The 20883-nt window shown below is 33.2% G+C and overlaps 1 protein-coding gene across 3 annotated transcripts in view; it reads right to left on the bottom strand.

The window, feature by feature from the left end:
* The window catches only part of CSMD3 (CUB and Sushi multiple domains 3), an 873364-nt gene that overhangs the window by 132064 nt on the left and 720417 nt on the right, over positions 1–20883 (bottom strand). For 2 of the 3 annotated variants that reach the window (XM_040979396.1, XM_040979397.1), the window contains 3 exons: positions 4879–4992; positions 4309–4404; positions 2589–2792 (listed from right to left, as the gene is read on the bottom strand). In XM_040979396.1, coding sequence (XP_040835330.1) covers positions 2589–2792; positions 4309–4404; positions 4879–4992 — 414 coding nt within the window. The remainder of the gene's footprint in view (positions 1–2588; positions 2793–4308; positions 4405–4878; positions 4993–20883) is intronic. The other variant, XM_040979398.1, reaches the window with a different exon arrangement.

Below are 20883 nucleotides of genomic sequence, written 5' to 3'. Positions count from 1 at the left end.
ATTTTTTTCTCAGATTGATTTTATTCATCTGTGACACTACACTGCTGAAAGAACAATTCTATAAAATATGCTAGATATATTTTATATCTCTTGAGGGTACTGAAAATATCAACATTTTAGAAAAACCAGGTACCATCTTTTCTTTTCATTTCTGACAGTGCTAGTTCATAGCATTATCCCTGAACAACTACAAATAACATGGACACAACCTCCAGAACATCCACAGCCAACTTCTATCATCAGGCAGGGCTCCAATTCACTTTCTTCCTTCCCTCACCTTACCTATTCCCTTTGCTAGTTTGTACAGGAAGAAAGCTGCTGTTTGAGCTGCACATGTCTGTTCCCCACCCACGCCCATTCCACAGGGCCCCCAGCACACTCTTCACTCACACTGGCATTGTGTGCCTATTACAGTAACAGACATTCAGTCTCCTGTTGTTCAGGTTACAGCCAGGTTCCCTATGGTAGCAATATAAGATATGCAGGGATTTCATGCCCAACCCTCGCTGCTTTCATGACAGGCCTATTTTCTCCTCCTTATGTGGGACACTAACAATGGGAAGCTGGGCTTGTCCACTCTCATATTTTATGTCCTCCTACCAGCCCCAAGATTATTGTTTAATACATTTATAAACTATCTTTGGATAATGGTGCCTTTTTGCTGCTTCTCAGGGTTTTGTTCTTAGACATTTCTCACTGCTGCTGTTGTCGAATGTCCATCTTCACTGTAGTCTTCTGTCCTGCCAAAATTTCCCTTCCCACAAAGGGGCTGGAGTGCAGCAAGCTGAATTACGGACTCACAGTCCCAAAGGTTTGTCATTAAACTTTCTATGTCAGTTTTAAGTTTAAATTTATTATTGCTGTTATAATTATTTACAAATAGTCCAGATCTATCATGTGCCTAGCAGGAAAGCATTACTTGAACCATCACCATAGCCACTTTGGGTCTGTGCCAACAGGAAGCTCGGCCAGGAGCTGTCAGATCGCTAACACAGGTACTCTAATGTAGGGATCAGACATTTTAAAGGTTAGGGTAAATGCATGCTCCTATAGCATTAACAGTGATAAATGCATTTAATCTAAATTATTCGTTTTATCTGAAGAAGTCAATTTTCAAAAGTTAAAAACTGGGGTTGGCAAGATGTCAGCGAGTTAAGCCATCTCCTGATATCTGCATCTGGAACCTGAGCAATGATTTCAGTCCTGCCAGCTCTTTTTTTGATGTGGCTCCCTGCTAATTCACTAGAAAAAGCAGCCAAAGAAGGTTCCAGTGTTTAGATCCCTTTCACCCTAAAAACTCCAGGTGGAGTTCCTGGCTCCTGACCTCCCCCTGGCTCAGACCTAGCATTTCTGATCATTTAGGGAGTAAACCAGAGGACTGAAGATCTTTCTCGCTTTTCTCCTCCTCCCTCTTTATCAGTCTGCCTTTCAACAATAATAAAAAAATACATCTTTTTCAAATGAAAAACAGAAACTTCTAAAAACATAAAATTATTTGTGACCTATGACAAATTGTGTTGTGTTACATTGTATGTCTGCATAGTAAGGGGTTTCAAAAGAATTCATGAGAAATGAAACTGAAAAATGATTCAAATTCTCCATGAACTTTTCAAAACATCTTTGTAGTTATTCATGTCTTCTCTACAGACTGGGAAATTAAAAGTGATAAAATGAAAACAAAACTTTGCTTATCTTTTTAAAAAACCTGATTTTTCAAATCATACATCAATAAAACTTTAAGAAGACAGAATTCAAATAATTTGAACTATTTAGTAACCTCAGAATATATTTTGCCATTTTGTTCAAAATAATATCCTGTAATCTAAACAGTAATAATTTGTAGAGAGGCTCATAAGACACAGAAGAAAAGAATCTCCAATTCTCTATGCTTTCTGTGGCTACTGAACCATATAAGAATCAAAAATTAACCTAATAACCCTTACATATATATAATTCTGAGCAATAATAGCTTCATAAATTTATAAAGTATATGTTTTATTCACTGAGATAGATTGCACAGAATATTTGAAAAAAAAGTTTGCTGAGTAGTTAATGCAATGCTTTGTACTGATTCACAGAATTACAATGTATACTTGTGAAATGCTTTATGAAAACTGTTTATTGAATTTTCTCACACAAAGATTTACTTTCTAATTCTTTTAGTGCTAGACTAAATTGTATCCGGAAAACTTGGTGTCTGTATTTCTTATAAAATGTGTCTACTTCTTTATATAATGAAATTGAAATCATTGTATAATACTTCAGAAATGAAAAACTGCTTTGAAAGACTGCAAGGCCTAGTAATTCCATATTAGTGTCAGATTTTGTGTTACCGGAAATTCACAGATGCACTTTTATCTATTTGAAGCAATAAATAAGTATCTACACAGTTAATCATCTTTTCTTTGTATCAGCAAGACAATTGTAGGACATACCATCGTAACTTCATATTTAGATACAGAATAGTTAACAAAATACATAAAATTAAATCACAATTATTACATCTGAAATATTACAATTAAATTTGTAAAATAATTAAATTTTGTTTAAAGTAGGTAAAAGCAGAGAAAGTACCTGCATGTACTCACCAATACAGGTAGGTAAGGAATCGTTCCACTGGGCTAAAGAATTGGGTACTGTCTCACACCTAATTGCTCTGGATCCATGGAGAATATATCCTGGGTTACATTCAAAAAGAACCAGTGAACCAACTGCAAATTCATTGCCAATCCTTCTTCCAAATCTTGGTTCCGGCACAGAACTGCATTGTGTTGAACTTGTCCTTGGAACAGCTGTGTACAAATAATTGTTCATTTTAATTTTTTATTCGGTAGACAGGTACAGATTTTAAAATTAACTATTTAACCTGATTACAAAGAAATTCTTACTTTTCATTCTATTTAAATTTAAAAACTGTACATATTCCTAAAGTCTTAACTTTCGTTGAAAATAAAGTCTAATTTAAAATGAAATACAGCATATTTCACTACTGTATTAAACATCACTATATTGTTTTCCTCTTATTTTATCAAATGCTTATAAGTAGCTTTAGTTCAATATCACAACTTATAGACTGAAAACAAATGTTTTAAAATCTTTTTAAACTTGGAATATCAATTTTAAATGTATGTCACATTACATGAAATAATTTAAATCATTTATTCAGTATCTAATTCTTAATGATCTACATTTATAAAAATGCAATCTTAACACTATTGATTTTACATGATGTTCATAAGCTTATTTTTTAAAACATGATTTTTATTAAGACAATAGCTGCATTAAAGCTAAGCATAATAAAGTCAGACAGATTAACAACAATAAATGTAATTAATAATCATACATAACAAATTTGAAATTGTTTTAGGTTTTGTAGATGTCCTTCAATTGTGCCTTTTTGTTTTGTTTTGTTTTGTTAGAAAGAATGACAACAGGATGTTTTTTCTTTTTAAAACACATACAAATGTAATTAAAGAGTTGGTAACAGTCCCCAAAATGATGATGAATCCCTATGTGACATCAGTGAGTATAAATCCATTCATTACAGTGCCTTTTAAAATTCATAACATCACAAATTGTCCTCAGGAGTAAATGTCATTAAAAATAAAATAGTATCACGGTATATCTAACTGATAATGGGGTGAGTTTTATAATATCAAATGATATATTTTATAATATCTACGGAATAAAGTATTGAGAGAAATGATTATGTGATCACACATAACAAAAAATCTTTCAAAAATGGCTCTTAGTTTAATAACAATTTTTAAGATTGTAAAAGCTAACAACAAACTGTAAATGGACTTATTGCACAAAACCTCTTCATAACTGAGAACAAAGTTTCTATTCTGAAAGATTGGGAAACCATAATGTTAGAATTGAGCAATGATACCATTGGCATGTCTAAGCATATCAGGACCAAAGATACATTTTTATTTAAAGTGTTCTGCTATCGGGACAACTAAAAAAAATAATAAATAAATAAATAAATAAATAAATAAATAAATAAAATAAGCAATAAAGAATTCTCAGAAAAACACAAATGTCTTAAAATTAAAGTGTTGGAAGGCAAGAAAACTAGACATTTAAACTGAGATTAGTGAAGCAACAGATCTTATTTGACTTTGGTTGAAGTAACAATACTCTAATGATGGGGAGTAGAAAAGATAAAACTGTTAAAAAAAAAACAAAGAAAAATTTTTATTCTCTCCTATGAGGTTATGAAGATCTCACTGCTTAATAATTCTGAACATAACATGGAAATTTGTATCAATCCTTAGTGTGTTTCTAGACTACAGGGTCACTTACCTTGATAAACAAAGTGAAATCCCTTAGCTGTTATTGGTCCAACTGATGTAAATCGAATTGTGATCTGATTACCTGAACTCAGTGGAAGTGATTCTCCTACTCAACAAAACAAACACTAAGATATCACAAATAATTTTCATTCAGTAACCCTAACAGATTATATTATTTTACACTGTCATTTGAAAATGTCAGTCTATGTTCTATCAAATTACTTTAAATATCCTATAGCTAACGACATATTTTCTTTGGGTTCAGCTTCAATTGCAATCTTTTTACCAGAAGCCTTTAATTACATTCTCATTCTTCAAAGAACTCGAAAGTATTTTACATTACATTAAACATCACAGATTAAGTGATTAAATGTTATATTTACTTTATTACAATCCCCAAAAAATAGCTGACTGTATTTTTGAAAAACTGTTCATTTTGTTTGTATTCTTAAAAAAGATTCTATTTTCAGCTTACTTTCATTCTAATATGGATGACATAATTCTCAACTATCACTGCAACACTAATCAATTTCAGTCTTTAATCAATAACTGATGCATTGGCAGTTCTAGTAAAGGATACCTGAATGGGATCCTGAGAGGGAAGATAACAGAGAAGACTGCTGAGTTGGCCCATCATACACCTCAACAACATCGTGGAGTGATGTCTGGAAAAATACAAACTGGCCAAACACCACTGATCAACAGGAACCAGGAGAAGCCAACCAATCACCAACCATCCAAAAACAAAAACAAAAAAATAGAAAGAGGAGGAGAGAGAGAACAAAGTATTACAATATAATAGTCATCCTTTCTTCTACTTAAAAAAAAAAAAGGAAAATTGCCAATTGCTTGGTATTCCTGACACATGTATTTCAGGTCATAAAGGCAATGACTATGACCTAGAAACAGTAAAATTTTAATGAAACAATGAAAAATCAATGTGTATAACAATTTAGATCAGAAATCATAAGGTTGGTGATTAATGCTTTATAGTAATGACTTTGGGTTTTTCCTGATACAATATGACCTTTTTCACTTTGTGACTCTTCTTTTCCTAAATTTTTCTCCTCTTTTGGATGAGACAGGCAAAGTTTTAATCCCGGGGATTTTGCTTAAGATACTACTTAAAAATGCTCTTCTAATATGATTAATAATTTGACTAGAAAAGTACCAATAAGATACTTTTCATATATAATGCTTAAATTATGTGCTAATTTTACAGTGATTCTTAACATTTGTTGTTAATCTTTGTCAAAATATAGAAACTTTATTTATGATTTCTAGGCAATTGAGCTATTCTAAACCTTTTAAAAATTATTAGTTTCCTATTAAGTATAATTTTGTAGCACTTATTAAAAGATATCTCTATATTTCTTTCATTTCATTTTGTATTGATATTTTCACTATATTGTATAGTTACTTACAGAAGCTATGTAAACCATAGCTTCAAAGATTCTATTCTAGGGTAAAAGTGAGATTTTGTTTTTAAACAAATGCAGTATATTTTTAAAATATCCTTACAATACTTCATTAGAATAATTGCAGGAATTAAAACAGTATAAACCTTTTTAAAACATTAATTATGCAATAATCAAGTCATTTTTACAAGTTAAAGGTCATCAGATTACTGAAGTTATATATTTCTATATATTTTAAAAGTTCTTATAGATATGTTTACATGATCCCTATAAAACCATGTTAATTTACTTGAAATATGCTGAGTTTTCTGAAGACAAATATATGCATAAAATTGTAAGCAAAGACAATTTAGACATTTGGCCTGGAAAATAAGCTGGTGATCTCAGTCCAGTTCTTTATGGGCTAAAATAAAAAATGCACTAGGAAATAAAATATTGTTGCTTCCAATAATTTCTGAACTTTGAAGTGGAAAAATATGGACATATTCCTCCTTAAAATAGCTCCTAGAATATATAAAAATGAATCTATATTTCATCTAACTCTTAATGCAGTGAAATATTTTAATGGTTTTACCGGTTGCATGGAAAATGTTCAGGCTTAATATTCCAAATTTTGTCTATCAAATTTTAAGTTATTTCAAAAATATTCCAAAAGACAGAGAAAGATTGTGTCTTCTATGCTTGTATTTGTTTAGATTGGTACATGGATGAGTTTACGTGTATCTTAACAGTCTATAATAATACAGATATTTCCATTATTTTACCAAATAAAAAATCATATTAGTTTAATCGAAGGAATTTTGCTTTGTCAATGTAGTACACAACACACTCTTAACAGATTAATTAATTATCTCTCTAGTCCTTTTGGGAAGACATTGAGAAAAGCTAAATTCAGCATCCTGTAACTGTTTCTGGCTAAATATGTCAATTATCCCACTAAAATATATACACAAACAAGCTATTGCACTTGTAAGCACTGAAAACAATGCAAATATTTATTCTCTTTTCCTAAGAAGGAACAATTATGAGCTTGAGACAAAGGAAGATGATATTAAACCTTGCAGTTCTTTCTCTTGTGTTTAGGCCTCAGTTGCTGCTTCTCTGCCATGAAAGACAGATTCTGCATCATCTTTAAAGTCAATGTGTGGCCTTTTTAATGACTCACTCACTACCCTGTTTTTGTACCATATTATATAGAGAAAACAGCATAGTGAGTTTTTATACTGTCGTTAGTAATTTGTAGTTGTGATTTGTCACAGCAACTCTAATGGAAAGGTGGGGAGAGTTGTGAAGAATTGAGGCTGGGAGAGAAGAGTGTTGACTATTGCCCAAAGAGCAGTGAGGAGGACATTTGCCAGCTGAAATCAAATTGGTTAGTGGTTTCCTATCAAAATTTTAAACTTAATGTTTTGTAGCATAAAGAATCAGGAATGCTTCTTTAATTTAATTTTGTTTTTTTAAAATCTTGTTTTTATCTTGTTTTTTTACACACCATTAGACTATGAACAATTAACTTGTTTGATAATCCTAAATCAAATGCATGATTCAGAGTCATAATCCTTAAAAAAAAATGACAGACCTCAAATTTGTTTCCCCTTTCTATTTGTGAGCTTTTAAATTAACTTGGTTTTCTTTTGTGCAGCCTGCAGTATGCTTTATCTTTCTAAAATATTTCTAGTGTCCAAAAGCACCCTTTACCAATTCTAAGTTGATACTGAACAACTTTTGCAAGAGACTTTAGAGCAGACTTAAAGAAGACTAGTTTTTGGCAAATGAGTCCTTGTGAGCACAATTGAGTCACTTTGGTTGATGCAGGTCATGGTGTAACATAATGGATTATTTCATATTGAATAGATCTGTCATGCACCTGCTTCCAAATTCATTTTAGCATCCAATTATCATTCCTTCTCATTCTTGGTATCTCTAGTTTTAATTTTCATTCTTTATCATTTGCTTTGTATCTCTACATGCACATATATATGTACATATACATATATACATATGTATTATATGCATATAAACATATGCATATGCTATAGTTTGGATATAGTTTGAGTGGTTTCAAAAAGCCCATGTGTTATGTGCTTGATCCCCAAAGTTTTATACTGATGATTAATGAATAAATGTTAATGTTATAAAGTATGTATTGAAATTCAATTTTTGCTCTGGTAGTGAGTTCCAATTTAAGTGATTGGGCTGGACTGGGTTTTAAAATAGGGTATTCATAATTGGGTCACATTGGAGAGAGAGACCACATAGACATGGAGATGAGCAAGCTCCCTGCCTCTCAACTCCCTGGTTTGTGACACAATCCTTCTTGTCCTTGCATTATCCATCTACTACCATCATCAAACACCATACAAATTAGGCCACTTCATCTTGAAAGATGAACAACAAAAATTATGAGTGAACAATAAACTTTACTCATAAGGTGCTTCTGTCAGGTATTCGTTATAGTGATGAATATTAAATAAATATGTATCTTTAACAAAATCTATATTTATTTTTATTTGAAAGTCATGATTACAGGGAGACAGAGAGACAGAGAGACAGAGACAGAGATCTTTCATTAACTAGTTCATTCCCCAAAGGGATGCCACACCCAGAGCTGGACTGTAGCAAAGCTAGGATCCAGGAGTTTCTCCAGGTCTCACATGTGGGTTCAGCTGGCCAAGGACTTGAGTCATCCATCCTCCAGTGCTTTCCCAGGTTATTGGGCTGGATCAGAGATGGAGCAACTGAAACATGAACCAGTGGCCACGTGGGATATTGGCACCACAGACATAGGATTGACCAGCCTCTAAATATTTATATATTTGTCTATTTATAATATCTAATATATCCCAACCTATTCACAGATCAATACAATTTGCCTATGAATCATCGACATTTGGTTATTTGGATTATCTTTTAAACTAGTATAACATCTTCTTGACTACCAGGTAATTTAACTAAATGCTAAATGAATTTTTTTTAATATTTAACTGCTTTATACTTGCATTACAGTCATGAATATGATTTCTTTTCCCCTTTTTAAAATCACTTTTTTACACTGATATAGGCACTTACACCTCAATCTAACGACCAGATCATGCTTATATTTCTCAAGATTACAATCATCACTATAAATCTAAACTGATTATGCCATTTCACATGATAAGCATTTCACATTTATTAGTTTCCAGAGAAGCAGAATTCCTTGAATCTCATCTCAAAGATTCTTTCTCTACAGGAATGCTGTGCACGCGAATGTCAAAGGCACTTTTCTGTCAGGTATGGCAGTAGGTTTTGAATATCAACCTATTAGGTAAGGGTTTTTTTTTTTTCTTTAAGGATAATAACTGTTAAAAATACCCTTAACTATGAGAAAAAAAGTAGTTTCCATAACATTGTAAGCATTACAGCAAGCTAGAAAAGGAGCAAAGTTGAAACTGAATTGGGGCAAAAATAAACATGAAATATGCATACCAATGAGCCTATTGAAATAATCTGTTTTCTATATATTGTATGCTAAATAGGTTTATTAATTCATGAAATGTCATCCTTTGATCGTTTAGGAACAGAATAAACGCCGTGATTAAGAAGGTGGCCAATACAGACAGGATCCTCTTAGATATCATTAAAGATACTTGCAACCATTATTTCTATGAAAAGATTACATAATATTTTGCAGTGGTAGCTATACCTGTGCTAATGATACAGTCTTCTACTCTCCAACAATTGAATGAAGAACGTTATTTTTTACCATTGTAAAAGAAATTTTCAGAAGTCACATTTAATTTTTGTGTCATTGAAATAATTAGCTAGTGCTTCATATAGACTCACTGATTTAGCAATTAATTAACTCTAAATGAGCAAAATACAACAAATACGGACATGGTTATTGTTATTCAGTGATTAAAAACAGAGTCATCAAATTAAAAATGAAAATTGAATTTATGCAAATACGGAAAGGCTTCAATTTTGTTCAATTTATTCGTTCCCTCAGAGGGAATGCTTCTGAGTATTCAAATAACATGTCCATGCAAGAAGTTAAAAGCTCATAATCAGAATGTACATGTTTAGGGGAACAATTACTATGGAAGGTAATGAGTAGCTAAAAGCAAAAGTTTTGGGCCTGTTGGCTAAATCTTGACCCAGCATGCGCCAAGATCCCATACAGGTACCAGCATATGTCCTGGTTGCTCCACTCAGCTCCCTGACTGTGGCCTGGGAAAAGTGGTGGGGATGGCAAAAGCCCTGGATCTCTGCACCCACATTGCAGACCTGGAGGAGGCTACTGGCTCCTGTCTTCAGATCACCTCAGTTCTGGCCATTGCAGCCACTTGGTGAGTGAACTAACAGAGAGATCTTTCTCCCTGTAAATCTGCCTTTCCAAGGAAAAATAAAACTTAAAAGAAAAGCATTTAAAACTTTCAAAAGCTTGTGATAATTTCAGATGTGATTAAAATTTGTTTTGCTCTAAAAGGATTCAAATGTGGCAGGGGAAAGCAGGACGGTAAGTCTCTTGGAATTGGTAGTTCTAGTCATAGGCAAGAATCAAACATTTGGGTTTTATTTTAATCTATTTCACTTTTATTTTGAAACTCAGACAGAAGTTTTCCATTTGCTCTTTCACTTTCCAAATGACTGCCGTAATCAGGGTTAAGCCAGGCCAAATTTCAAGAGCAAGGAACTTAATTCAAGTTTCCCTTGTAGATGGCAAGTACTCAGGTACTGGGGCCGTTATCTGCTGCCTTCCAGGGTGTACATTTGTGAGAAACTGGATCAAAAGTGGTGTGGCTAAGGTTCGAATCAGGCACTGTGACATGGGGTTTTGACATTGCAAGCAGCAATTTAACAGCTATGCCAAACACCAGCCCACCGTTAGTATGTCTCTGATGTTAGCATTGTCTCTCATCCTCTGCTTTTTATCCATGCATGTTCAAATAATAATAATGATGATGATGGTGACAATGATGATAAAGCTGATGGCGAGTATTGCATTGATCTTAATTTAATCAAAGTTATGGTGTCTTAGGACTTCAAAATCGTTATACATGTCTCTATTGAGTTAAATTTACATTCTATCCATTTGTGTAGAAAAGGAAAGTGTAATTGTCAGTCATTCTTTGAGGTAACAAGAGGGGATTACAGTGAGAGGGCTTTCTACTCTAATTTGTTTCGTTTCTCCATTTTGTTTCTCTGCTGCCAAGGTGCTCAAGTTCTATCACCAAAGAAGCAGATCTACATGGAAGAGAGACAAGTCAGAAAACAAAATTACAAATTTTAGGTCCTGCACAGTAGCCTAGAGGCTAAGGTCCTCGCCTTGCACATACCAGGATCCCATATGGACACCCGTTTAATCCCAGCCTCTCCATTTCCCATCCAGCTCCCTAATTGTATCCTGGAAAAGCAGTCAAAGTTGGTCCAAATCTTTGGGATCCTGCACCTGCATGGGAGACCCAGAAGAAGTTCTTGGCTCCTTGCTTCGGATTGGCACAGCTCTGGCCATTGCGGTCACTTGGGGAGTTAATCATTGGATAGAACTTCCTCTCTGTCTCTCCTCCTCTCTATGTATCTGACTTAGCAATTAAAATAAATAAATATTTAAAAGAAACAAAACAAAGAAATTGAGCTACTGAACCCTCTGTGTAGAAGCTTGTCTTGATCTTACATTCTGGAGCTAATTCTCTCATAAGCAAAAAAAAAAAACCAGAAATATTTAGTAGGAAAACAAGAACATAAAATAGACTCATCCTGTCTCTGAAAACAAACATCCCAAAAATGATAAAATCTAAAATCTTACAATTTGTGATAATTTAGAAATAAAAGGTAATCTTTAAAAAAAGTCATGAATCTAAGGTCTTTGAATATCTAAAAATTTAGTAGTTGTAGGAATGTATATGTCTGCTTGAACTTACAAGGATAGATAGGGTACTAAGTTATTTGCTATTAAATTTCTGTATATTACTTTTGTAAATGCATAACATAGGTTTACTCATTAAATCCATAATGCTTATTTTGACACATCACTCTAACGCTAACTTTCCGTTTGTGTTGTGAAAATTTGCCACACTATCGAAATGCCAAATTTATGTATTCAACATATTTTATACATATAGACAATTTCAGAATCAAAACAGTTGAGTTTTCTTCAACTGTTCCAGTAGAAAATATCCATGAAACACAAGCCAGCGATTCATCTGCAATTTGGCTGTTGTAACATTTCCCAATGCCTCAGGATCAATTTGGTCATTAAAATTACTGAAATAAAGAAAAATCAGAAGACATCACAATCTAAAAGCATTTCAAACATCTTCACAAAGGAAATAAAAAAGAACAGGTTATCAGTGTTGAAACATACCCCATCAACCATTTGGTTTAATTTATCAGATGCTACATATCCTTTATGTTACTTAATGTTCCCTAGAGTACAGGTTGGATGGGATAATTGGGTTACTGAAATCAATTTATAGATGTGTCTATCAGTGAAATAACACAGTATCTTTACTGAACATACAATTTTATTCATCATATTTAATATCTTTGAATAAACTGCCTTAAACCATATTGCCCACCTAATATTCATCGGTGATTTAATGGCCAAATATTCAGAACTTTATGAAGTATTACTTTCTATACAATACTGTACCAATTGCTGAGAAACTTTGGGAAATTCTAGACCCATAAGCAAGGAGATAGTTCAGTTTTTCTTCTAGATATAGCCTTGATTAGAAAATTTATGCCTAAGGAAATTTGCCTTTGTTGTCCTTCACTTGGTTTACATGAAAACATCTGACATATTTGGAAGAATATTATTAGTTTATAAGTAATGAGCCAATTGAAGTTTGAGTCCAGCCCCTGACCCAAAACGTTGGCATTAACAGACTCTCTTAAAATGAGAGTTAATGGATACATAATTATTATGTTAACTCGGGCTATGCGTCCAATGAATGAATGAAATCCAAATTTTGAGCAGTGGATGGATTCTCATGAATAAAGAACTAGATCTCATAAATTTTTCATCATGATCATGTGTAATTAGGCTGGTCTAGTATCATAATAAACCTATACAGAAGCTATAAACTATTGGTGTTAGGTATTTATTATCAGGCTGTTAAGATTTAAAAATACATTTTTACATGGAAACAATGTAGAAATTATAAGTGTCCAAATCAACTCACATTTATCAATTGAACTTGAAATCAGATTTAAGAAGCAAATAGCAAAATAGTTTAAATATAGAAAACTCGTGATGATGAAACCTTTTTATAAATCAGATAACTGAAGTACAAAAATATTTAGCAATTTGGAATAGTAGTCCTATAGGAAAATTCATTTTAAGCTCTAATTACAGTATGAAACACATTCCCATCAGAATTTGGGATTTCTTTGAGAGAAAACAGACTAAAATATTTAGACCTGAATAATTTAATTACTGCACTCACATGAAAAACACAGATTAATTTGGTTATATCTGTATCCTCATACTGAAAAGCCATGTCTGAATTCATTATGCAGGGAGAGATTGTAAAAATATGAAGTATTTATGGCGAAGCATAGTGTTTTCAAAAAGAATGTGAATCTGTAACCTTAGAACAGTTTTACTCTTATTGAGTTCAATTAGTAGTTCTCTTGTTCTGTCTAGCCATAAGAAAAACTGTGAAGTGTACACTCAATCTAAATATTCTAAATTACTTAATGAGATGCAATTCCAATGAAAATATCTCATTATATGCTCTAAAGAAGTTTTTTTATACATGTAAATTTTAATTCACAGTACTATATAAAGCACTTAGCTTTCTAAAACAGCTGTGTGAAAAATATGCTTTGGATTGTCTTCAAATGAGAAAATGGCATTTTGTATCTGAAAACAAAATTAGTAGCATAGTGAAGCTGCACTCCTAAAACAAATTACAAGGAAGAAGAGTTAACCGTTGGAAGTCTAAACTGAAGGAAATAGACACAAACCTAACTTTAGAGTGTGAGGGCACAAAACAGTAAATGCATCCATTAGCTTGCTATTTATAACAGCAAATAAAATAATCTTTAAGAATGATGATGCTGAGTTTTAAGCAAATATACAATATAATTTTATTTTTTTAAGTTTTATTTATTTGTTTTAATTGTTATTAACATTGTATTATGTGATACAGTTTTATAGGCACTGGGATTCCCAAAACATTTACATTATCATGAGTAAAAATCCTATTAGAAACAGTATTTTGGGGCTAGTGTTGTGGTGTATAGGGTCAAGGAATGCCCCACATACCCAGTACTTGAGATTGTGCATCCTATAACCTACATTTCTGGTACTAACTAGACATTTGTTAATGAATTTAGAAACTTCAATTATATACTAAAAAGCAGAATCAGAAATGTTCAGACAATGTTTTCATTCTTTGCAGGTAATCACAATATATTACAATCACTTTCAATACCAGTTGTTAAAATATTATGTCAGCATAGCTCCCCTTTTCCATTTTCTTTGTTTTGTTTCACAATCAATGTGATTTAAGCAATTATCCATCATTTTTGACAGAGCTTTCTTAAATATAAATTGAGTTGCCACAAATGTCTTTAAAGGGATAGCAAAAACAAAGATATGGAGTTTAATTCATTTGAGATTGATGGCTTCCTGTCATTAAGGAGGCTACACGTAATATTCAAATCCCATAAAAATAAGTTGCCTACTGAAAACTAAGCTCACCGTCCTCTCCTAAGTTTCTCTCAAACTAGGGAAAGATGTCTGATGGGTTAATGGCCATGACAATAGCTATGATGGTTTATCATGTGTAGACAAGAGTTGAGATTTAAGCTGTGTTCTCTAAGGCTTGTTCCTTGACTACTTTCCATTAATAAGCTCATACAGTGAAACATGCTAATGACCACTTTCTTTCAAATGTCTTAGTTCCAACGGCTCATCTCTTCTCCCACCTCTCATTTCCCATTCCACCCTGATTTTAGGCTCACATAATCACTGGCCTTCACTATAACATTCCTATTTATCGACCTGGAGAATTTCAATCCATTCTCCATGCCTTGACAAAAGCAATTAACTGTAACTGGAGTAAAATGTAATGATGTTACTTCTCTACTCAAAGAAACTGTGTTGTGGAATTTAGTTCATGAGTTATATCAATATTTCATATTCTAATACTCGGTTTTTACTGTTTACCTGGGATTTGTTTTCTAATTTTTGAAGATATATTTATTTTTATCTGGAAAGTAAATTTTACAGAAACAGAGATACAGAGAAGGTCTTTCATTGATTTGCTGGTACACTACGCAAATAACCACACAGGCCAGAGCTGAGCTGAAGCCGGGAGCCAGGAGGTGGGAGGTTTTCTGAATTTCCCAGGTGCGAGCACATGCCCAAGGATGTAAGCCATTCTCTGTTGCCTTCCGGGGGATTAAATAGAGTGCTTGATGAGAAGTGAAGCAGACAGGACAGGCATGTATGTGGGCTGCCAGCACTACATGGAGGGAGCTAAACATGTGGTGCCACACATTGGTCCCTATTGCCTAAATCATAATTAGGTTACTGACACCACCATCTCAACTACTATAAAGAAGAAGATATGAAAATAAAGCAGATGCCAGTCAAAAGAAGATTAAATTTAAAAAAAAAAAACACTGTGGTACATCTACTCCATGCAACATTACACAACTATAAAAAGAATTAAATTTTGCTATTTGCAACAAAATGGGCCCAGCTGGAGACCATTATGCTCAGTGAAATAAACCAATCATCAAAAGACCAATATTTTATTTTGTCTTTGATGTATGGTAGCATTCATGCAAAATATAAAGCAAACAGATATATAGATGAGCAAATCTATGCATATATTTTCATAAATAAACTGCATAGTGGAGACTAGCATACCAGGAAATAGATACATTGCAGGAGTCATCTCAATTCCTTAATAAAAGGAGGACTTTCAGCGAAACAGTGAAATATATCTTGACAATTTGATTTCAGACTTTTTGCTTTCGTCTATACCTGCAAAGTCATGCTGCACTTGAACAACAGAATGTTAAATTTGTGATAGTTGCTGAAGGACTATATTACTGCAATAATATGGGAGGAATCCTTATACTTACAAAACTGTTTCATGGAAAATAATTTAAAATGAATTTATTTAAGATATTAAAAATGAGTGAGAAAAAGAAAGACATGGTCTGGCACTATGGCTCAGCTAGCTAATCCACCAGCATCCCAAACAGGTACCGGTTTGCATCCTAGTTGTTCCACTTTCAATTCAGGTACTTGCTTGTGATCTGAGAAAACAGTGGAGAATGATGAAAAGCCTTGGGACCCTATACCCGAATGAGAGACTTGGAAGAATCTCCTGGCTTCTGAATTTGGATTGGTGATGGGCTCATCTCTGGCATTTGAGGTCATTTGGGAAGTGAACTGGAAAATGGAGGATCTTTCTGTTTCTCTATGTAAATCCTCCTTTTCAATTAAAATAAATAAAAGAAAAATACATATGTAGTTTTTCTGTCTTGTGGAAACTATAGTCTACTAATTATATTCACATTTTATTTACACTAATTAAACTTTTGCCACTTAAAAAGTATTGATCAGTAATTTAGTCTCTGTAAAAGACATATGAAATTACTGAAACCCAAACTAAAATATATTTTATGTATCCATAGAGTCCCTCTATGTATGTGAAATTTATTACTTTCCTCACCGTGAACAAGGCTCATCTCTTTCATGAATCATCTGTGAATTCTCAACACTAAATTGCACATATTTCTAACTCTGTTGTACTATGACTAATATCAATATCACCCAATCTGAAAAGCATATACTGTCTTAACTCCATACTTCAAGCTGAATTGGGTATTGGGTATTGGTATTGTAAAACTTTTTACAAAGTTTTACATTTGTAAAAACAAATATGCGCTTCCAGGAATCATGGAATCAACAGGCTACCATGGAAGATAATCATTAAATATGGAATCATAAGGTGATCATTATTGAATGAATGATAGGATAATAAAAATAAAATTTATTTTGAAACTATTTGAATGAAACACTTTAAGAATGGCTTCTTATGTCATACCTCTGAATGGATTTCATCTTGGCCTGAGGATTTTAAACAAATTGGTATCAGTCATGAAAAACTACAGAAAAATCTAACATTAAAAATTTTATTGATATAGATGCTGTCATTAGTTGAAATTACTGTGACAATGTGCATGCATTTGACCTAATAGTTGAGATGTTAATTAAGAGGTCCAAATTCATATTGGTATTGCCTGACTTGAGTCCTGGATTCTCTCCTTGTTCCAATTTTGTGTTAATGCATACTCTGGGAGGCATCAGATTACAGCTCAAGTAACAGTCCCTACAAACCAGGTGAGAGACCTGGCCTGGACTGAGTTTCTGGTGCCTGTCTACAGCACAGAAACAGGGTTGTTGTAGGTATTCAGAGGATTAATTTGCAGGGAGTGGAACACACACATGCTCTCTGTCTTGCAAATAAAGTTGAAATAAGGAAATAATTGTGTCTGTGTGTGTGTGTAAGATTTATGATCCAGTCACCAAAGCTACAATACAATTTAAGAATATGAAAGTGTGAAGATTACACTGATTTCAGCTCTAGGAACTTTTTCTTCTTATTATTATAAGGAACTTATATTTGAGAAATTTCCAGTCAATAAAAACATCTCAGCAAGAATCCACTACTCTATGACCACCCTATTCCACTGTTGGTGGAGCTGCAAATTGGTACAGCTTTTACGGAAATCAGTCTGGAGAACACTCAAACAACTCAAAATCTGCATACCATATGACCCAGCAATAGCACTCCTAGGAATATATCCAAAACACCTGTTTTACAACAAACCAACATGCATCCCTATGTTCACTGCAGCACAATCAGTAATTGCAAAAACATGGAAGCAACCGAAATGCCCATCAGCAGAAGATTGGATAAGAAAGCTTTGGTTCATCTACTCCATGGAATACTACTCAGCTATTAAAAAAACAAAATGCAGTTCTTTGTGGCTAAATGGGCCCAACTGGAAACTATAATGCTAAGGGAAATGAGCGAATCCCAAAAGGTTAGATACCACATGTTTGCCTTGATTTAGCCTGTAATTTTTTTTTTTTGTTTGGTTGTTTGTTATTTTTTGAACCTGTCATTGATACTGTCTCAACCCAGATGTTTCGAAGAATGGAACTTGCATTATTTTTAACATATTGTTTACCCAATACTATGTCAATCAATTAATTCCATAATGTTGTATATTGATACTGAGGTCTTGTTGGGGCTTTTAACTGACAGGATCTTTACTCTGTTAGCCCTACCTTCAGACCAGAGAAGGTCTCCCCAAGAGGCCACTGAACTTATCTGGACAATAAGACGCTGAACTTTATGCTAGGCATGTGTTTGCAAGGAATGAATCTCAACTGAACTTGAACTATGGTTATGCAACAAGGTGGAGGAATCCACCATGGGGGGAGGGGTATGGGAGGGGTGGGGAGAATCCCCAGCGCCTATAAAACTGCACCACATAATACAATGTAAACAACAATAAAATTAAAAAAAAAAAAGAAATAAACAAATTTGAAGGTCAAAGCTTCTATACTTTACCAATAGATAGAATTACCCCTCTCAAGAGAATGTGTGATGCCCTGATAGGTTAAAACAATATAAACTAACAGTCCAATTCTAAGCAATATCCACTTTGAATGGCAATAAAATATGATCATTTTCAGAAACTGAAATCATTGTATTTAATTATCCAGAGTATTTTTATATAAAGTAATGTAATATAAATATAACAAAAACTACTTTTTAAAAAATGTTTAAGCTTTACTCTGCATGCCTGAGGGAAGGAAGAAAACAAACATGGTTACTGACTGGGAATACATATATCATAAACATGAAATTTAAATGTGTTTTAAATTAGTTTTGTGTCTTAAAATTTCAATTTGTAACTCCAAATCTTTCCTGCTTTATTCAGTTTTCTCAAATGAATTCTAGAATTAGCCACGAATGGACTAAATGCAGTAGAGCCAAAAGCCAAATCAGTAGGGTGAAGAAGAAAGCAGTTACCAGCAAGCCACGTATCCTCTTCCTGTAATGTTTTCCCAAGATAATCGCACTACATGATTAATTCCAATCCATTATGCAATCAACTGTGTTAATGAGGACCTATACCTGGTGTTGAAGGTAAGCCTGAATCATGTGAACAACCTCATCTTGCTGATAATTTTGTGCCTTTTTGAACCAATTTTGTTTAATTAATTACTAGCATTACGGGAAAACTGTTTTTAAGAAATAAAAACTGCATATATTCTCATGTTCAAACAGAAAAATATTATATGCATGTGAATTTATGAAAGAATACTTATGAACCAAAAGATAAATATCTTAGGAGACATAATAAACTGGTCACATAAATCACTCAGTAAACAACCTAATGTCAAGCATTGGTAAGTTGCAGAATTTCAATTGGTAGCAACTGCTGATTTGGTATATTCAGTTCACTGGACTAGAGATTAATGGTGCAGACTGGAAAATGTAATTCAAAGCCTACATTAGCCTTTCCCAAAAGTACTCAAGAGAAATAGATCAGCAGAAGGAAAAAGGGATTTAATTTATTGGTAAGGATCTGAGTGTGTGTGTGTATGAGGCTACCCTCATACCCAGATTTATGAGAAATAAAGTGAAAACATGAGTTCATTTTGGTGGAAAAGAATTTTAAATCTACATATGGAAGGCTGAAAAACTCTTGGAAAATACTAACTTAAAAGCCATGTGAGTACTTTTCTCTGCCACAATACACTTAATTGTCTTTTAATTCCATTTTATACAAATTTTTTAATTATTTTGATTGTATGTGTATCATAATACACACACATGCATGTGTATATATTTGCTTACTTTAACTTGAGGGGTTAGCTAGGGGTCTCTTAATTTGGGCTGAATTTTCATTTCCTTGATTTGAAACTCTGAGCAGTAAGCCAGCTGCAAAATGAGGATCTGGAGATAATTAAAGCATTATTATTATCAAGTAGCACAGACAGTAGGTTAAAAATCTGCATCAGAGTACACACTATTACACTTAAAAGAAATTAATCTAAAAGAAATCTGTACTCTTGCTTATCAGATACACCATGTCTCCTTTGGCTTTAGTGCTTAAAGAGAGAAACTAAGAGGCAGATTATACTAACAAGCAACAAAAGATAATTTTAAATTTTAATAAAAAATCAATATCTGCTATACTTAATTTATATTTCCAAATTACTGACAACATGATGGAGAGGTGGTAACATTTTTAAGCATGATTTTCTAGAAAAAAGGTTTCTTAGTGTATTTTTATTTTATACATAAACATACAGTGCACTAAATGTTGCAGGTTCATTGTAGGTGAGGCCGACTTGGCAAAAACCACACTAAGAAAAATGAATGATGATGTGATATGGCATGTGCCTACTGTTTCTTTCTTTAGAGAGGCAGAGCTTTACCAGAGAAATGATGAATGGATTCTGTGGATGACACTTCCCAACAAATATACAAAGGCCACCTTGAGCTGTGAAATATGCTCTCAGTATGAAATGGAATTGTTCTGAACTGACCTATGTTGCTTGTGAAACATTCTATGCTTTATCACTATGCATCCTTGTTAGAGATCGCCTGTGTGACCATTTTCTTGAACTGTACACTAAGTCGCATACAAAACAAGTATATGCATATCACAAATGCGGTAGGAGACAATCCCTGTTAACTTCTTTTTGCCATTATCTGCCAATTTGCCCCCTCCTCCACAGTATACCTAGGTTGTTTTTTTTATTTTCCTCCTTTTTAAGACGATATACTTCTTAAGGGCACAGTCCTCACATTTTATTCTTTTTACAGCTTTTACTTTCTTATCTCCAGTTCAGTTCTGTCTCTTTCTTCAATCTCTTTATTCTACATGATATAATACCAAAGTATCATTTTAAAACTGTAAAATAAGTCTTCAACAAAATGAGTAAGCAAAAGCAACTACTTGAAGTAGGAAGTAAATAAATATTTAAAAATGATTTCTTTACTGTCTAGAGTTTGGAGATATATGATTACTGCATTTTTTTTTTCTTTTTTGTTGAAAGAATTAAGAGACAGATTTTTCCTTCTGCTGATTCATGCTTCACATGACTGCCACAATCAGAGCTGAGTTGG

Source organism: Ochotona curzoniae, unplaced genomic scaffold (assembly GCF_017591425.1).
Source record: "Ochotona curzoniae isolate NIBS_2020 unplaced genomic scaffold, NIBS_Ocur_1.0 contig_3190, whole genome shotgun sequence".
Taxonomy (NCBI): Eukaryota; Metazoa; Chordata; class Mammalia; order Lagomorpha; family Ochotonidae; genus Ochotona; species Ochotona curzoniae.
The sequence above is the reverse complement of the archived record's forward strand: the minus strand, read 5'-3'. Positions and strand labels throughout refer to the sequence as shown.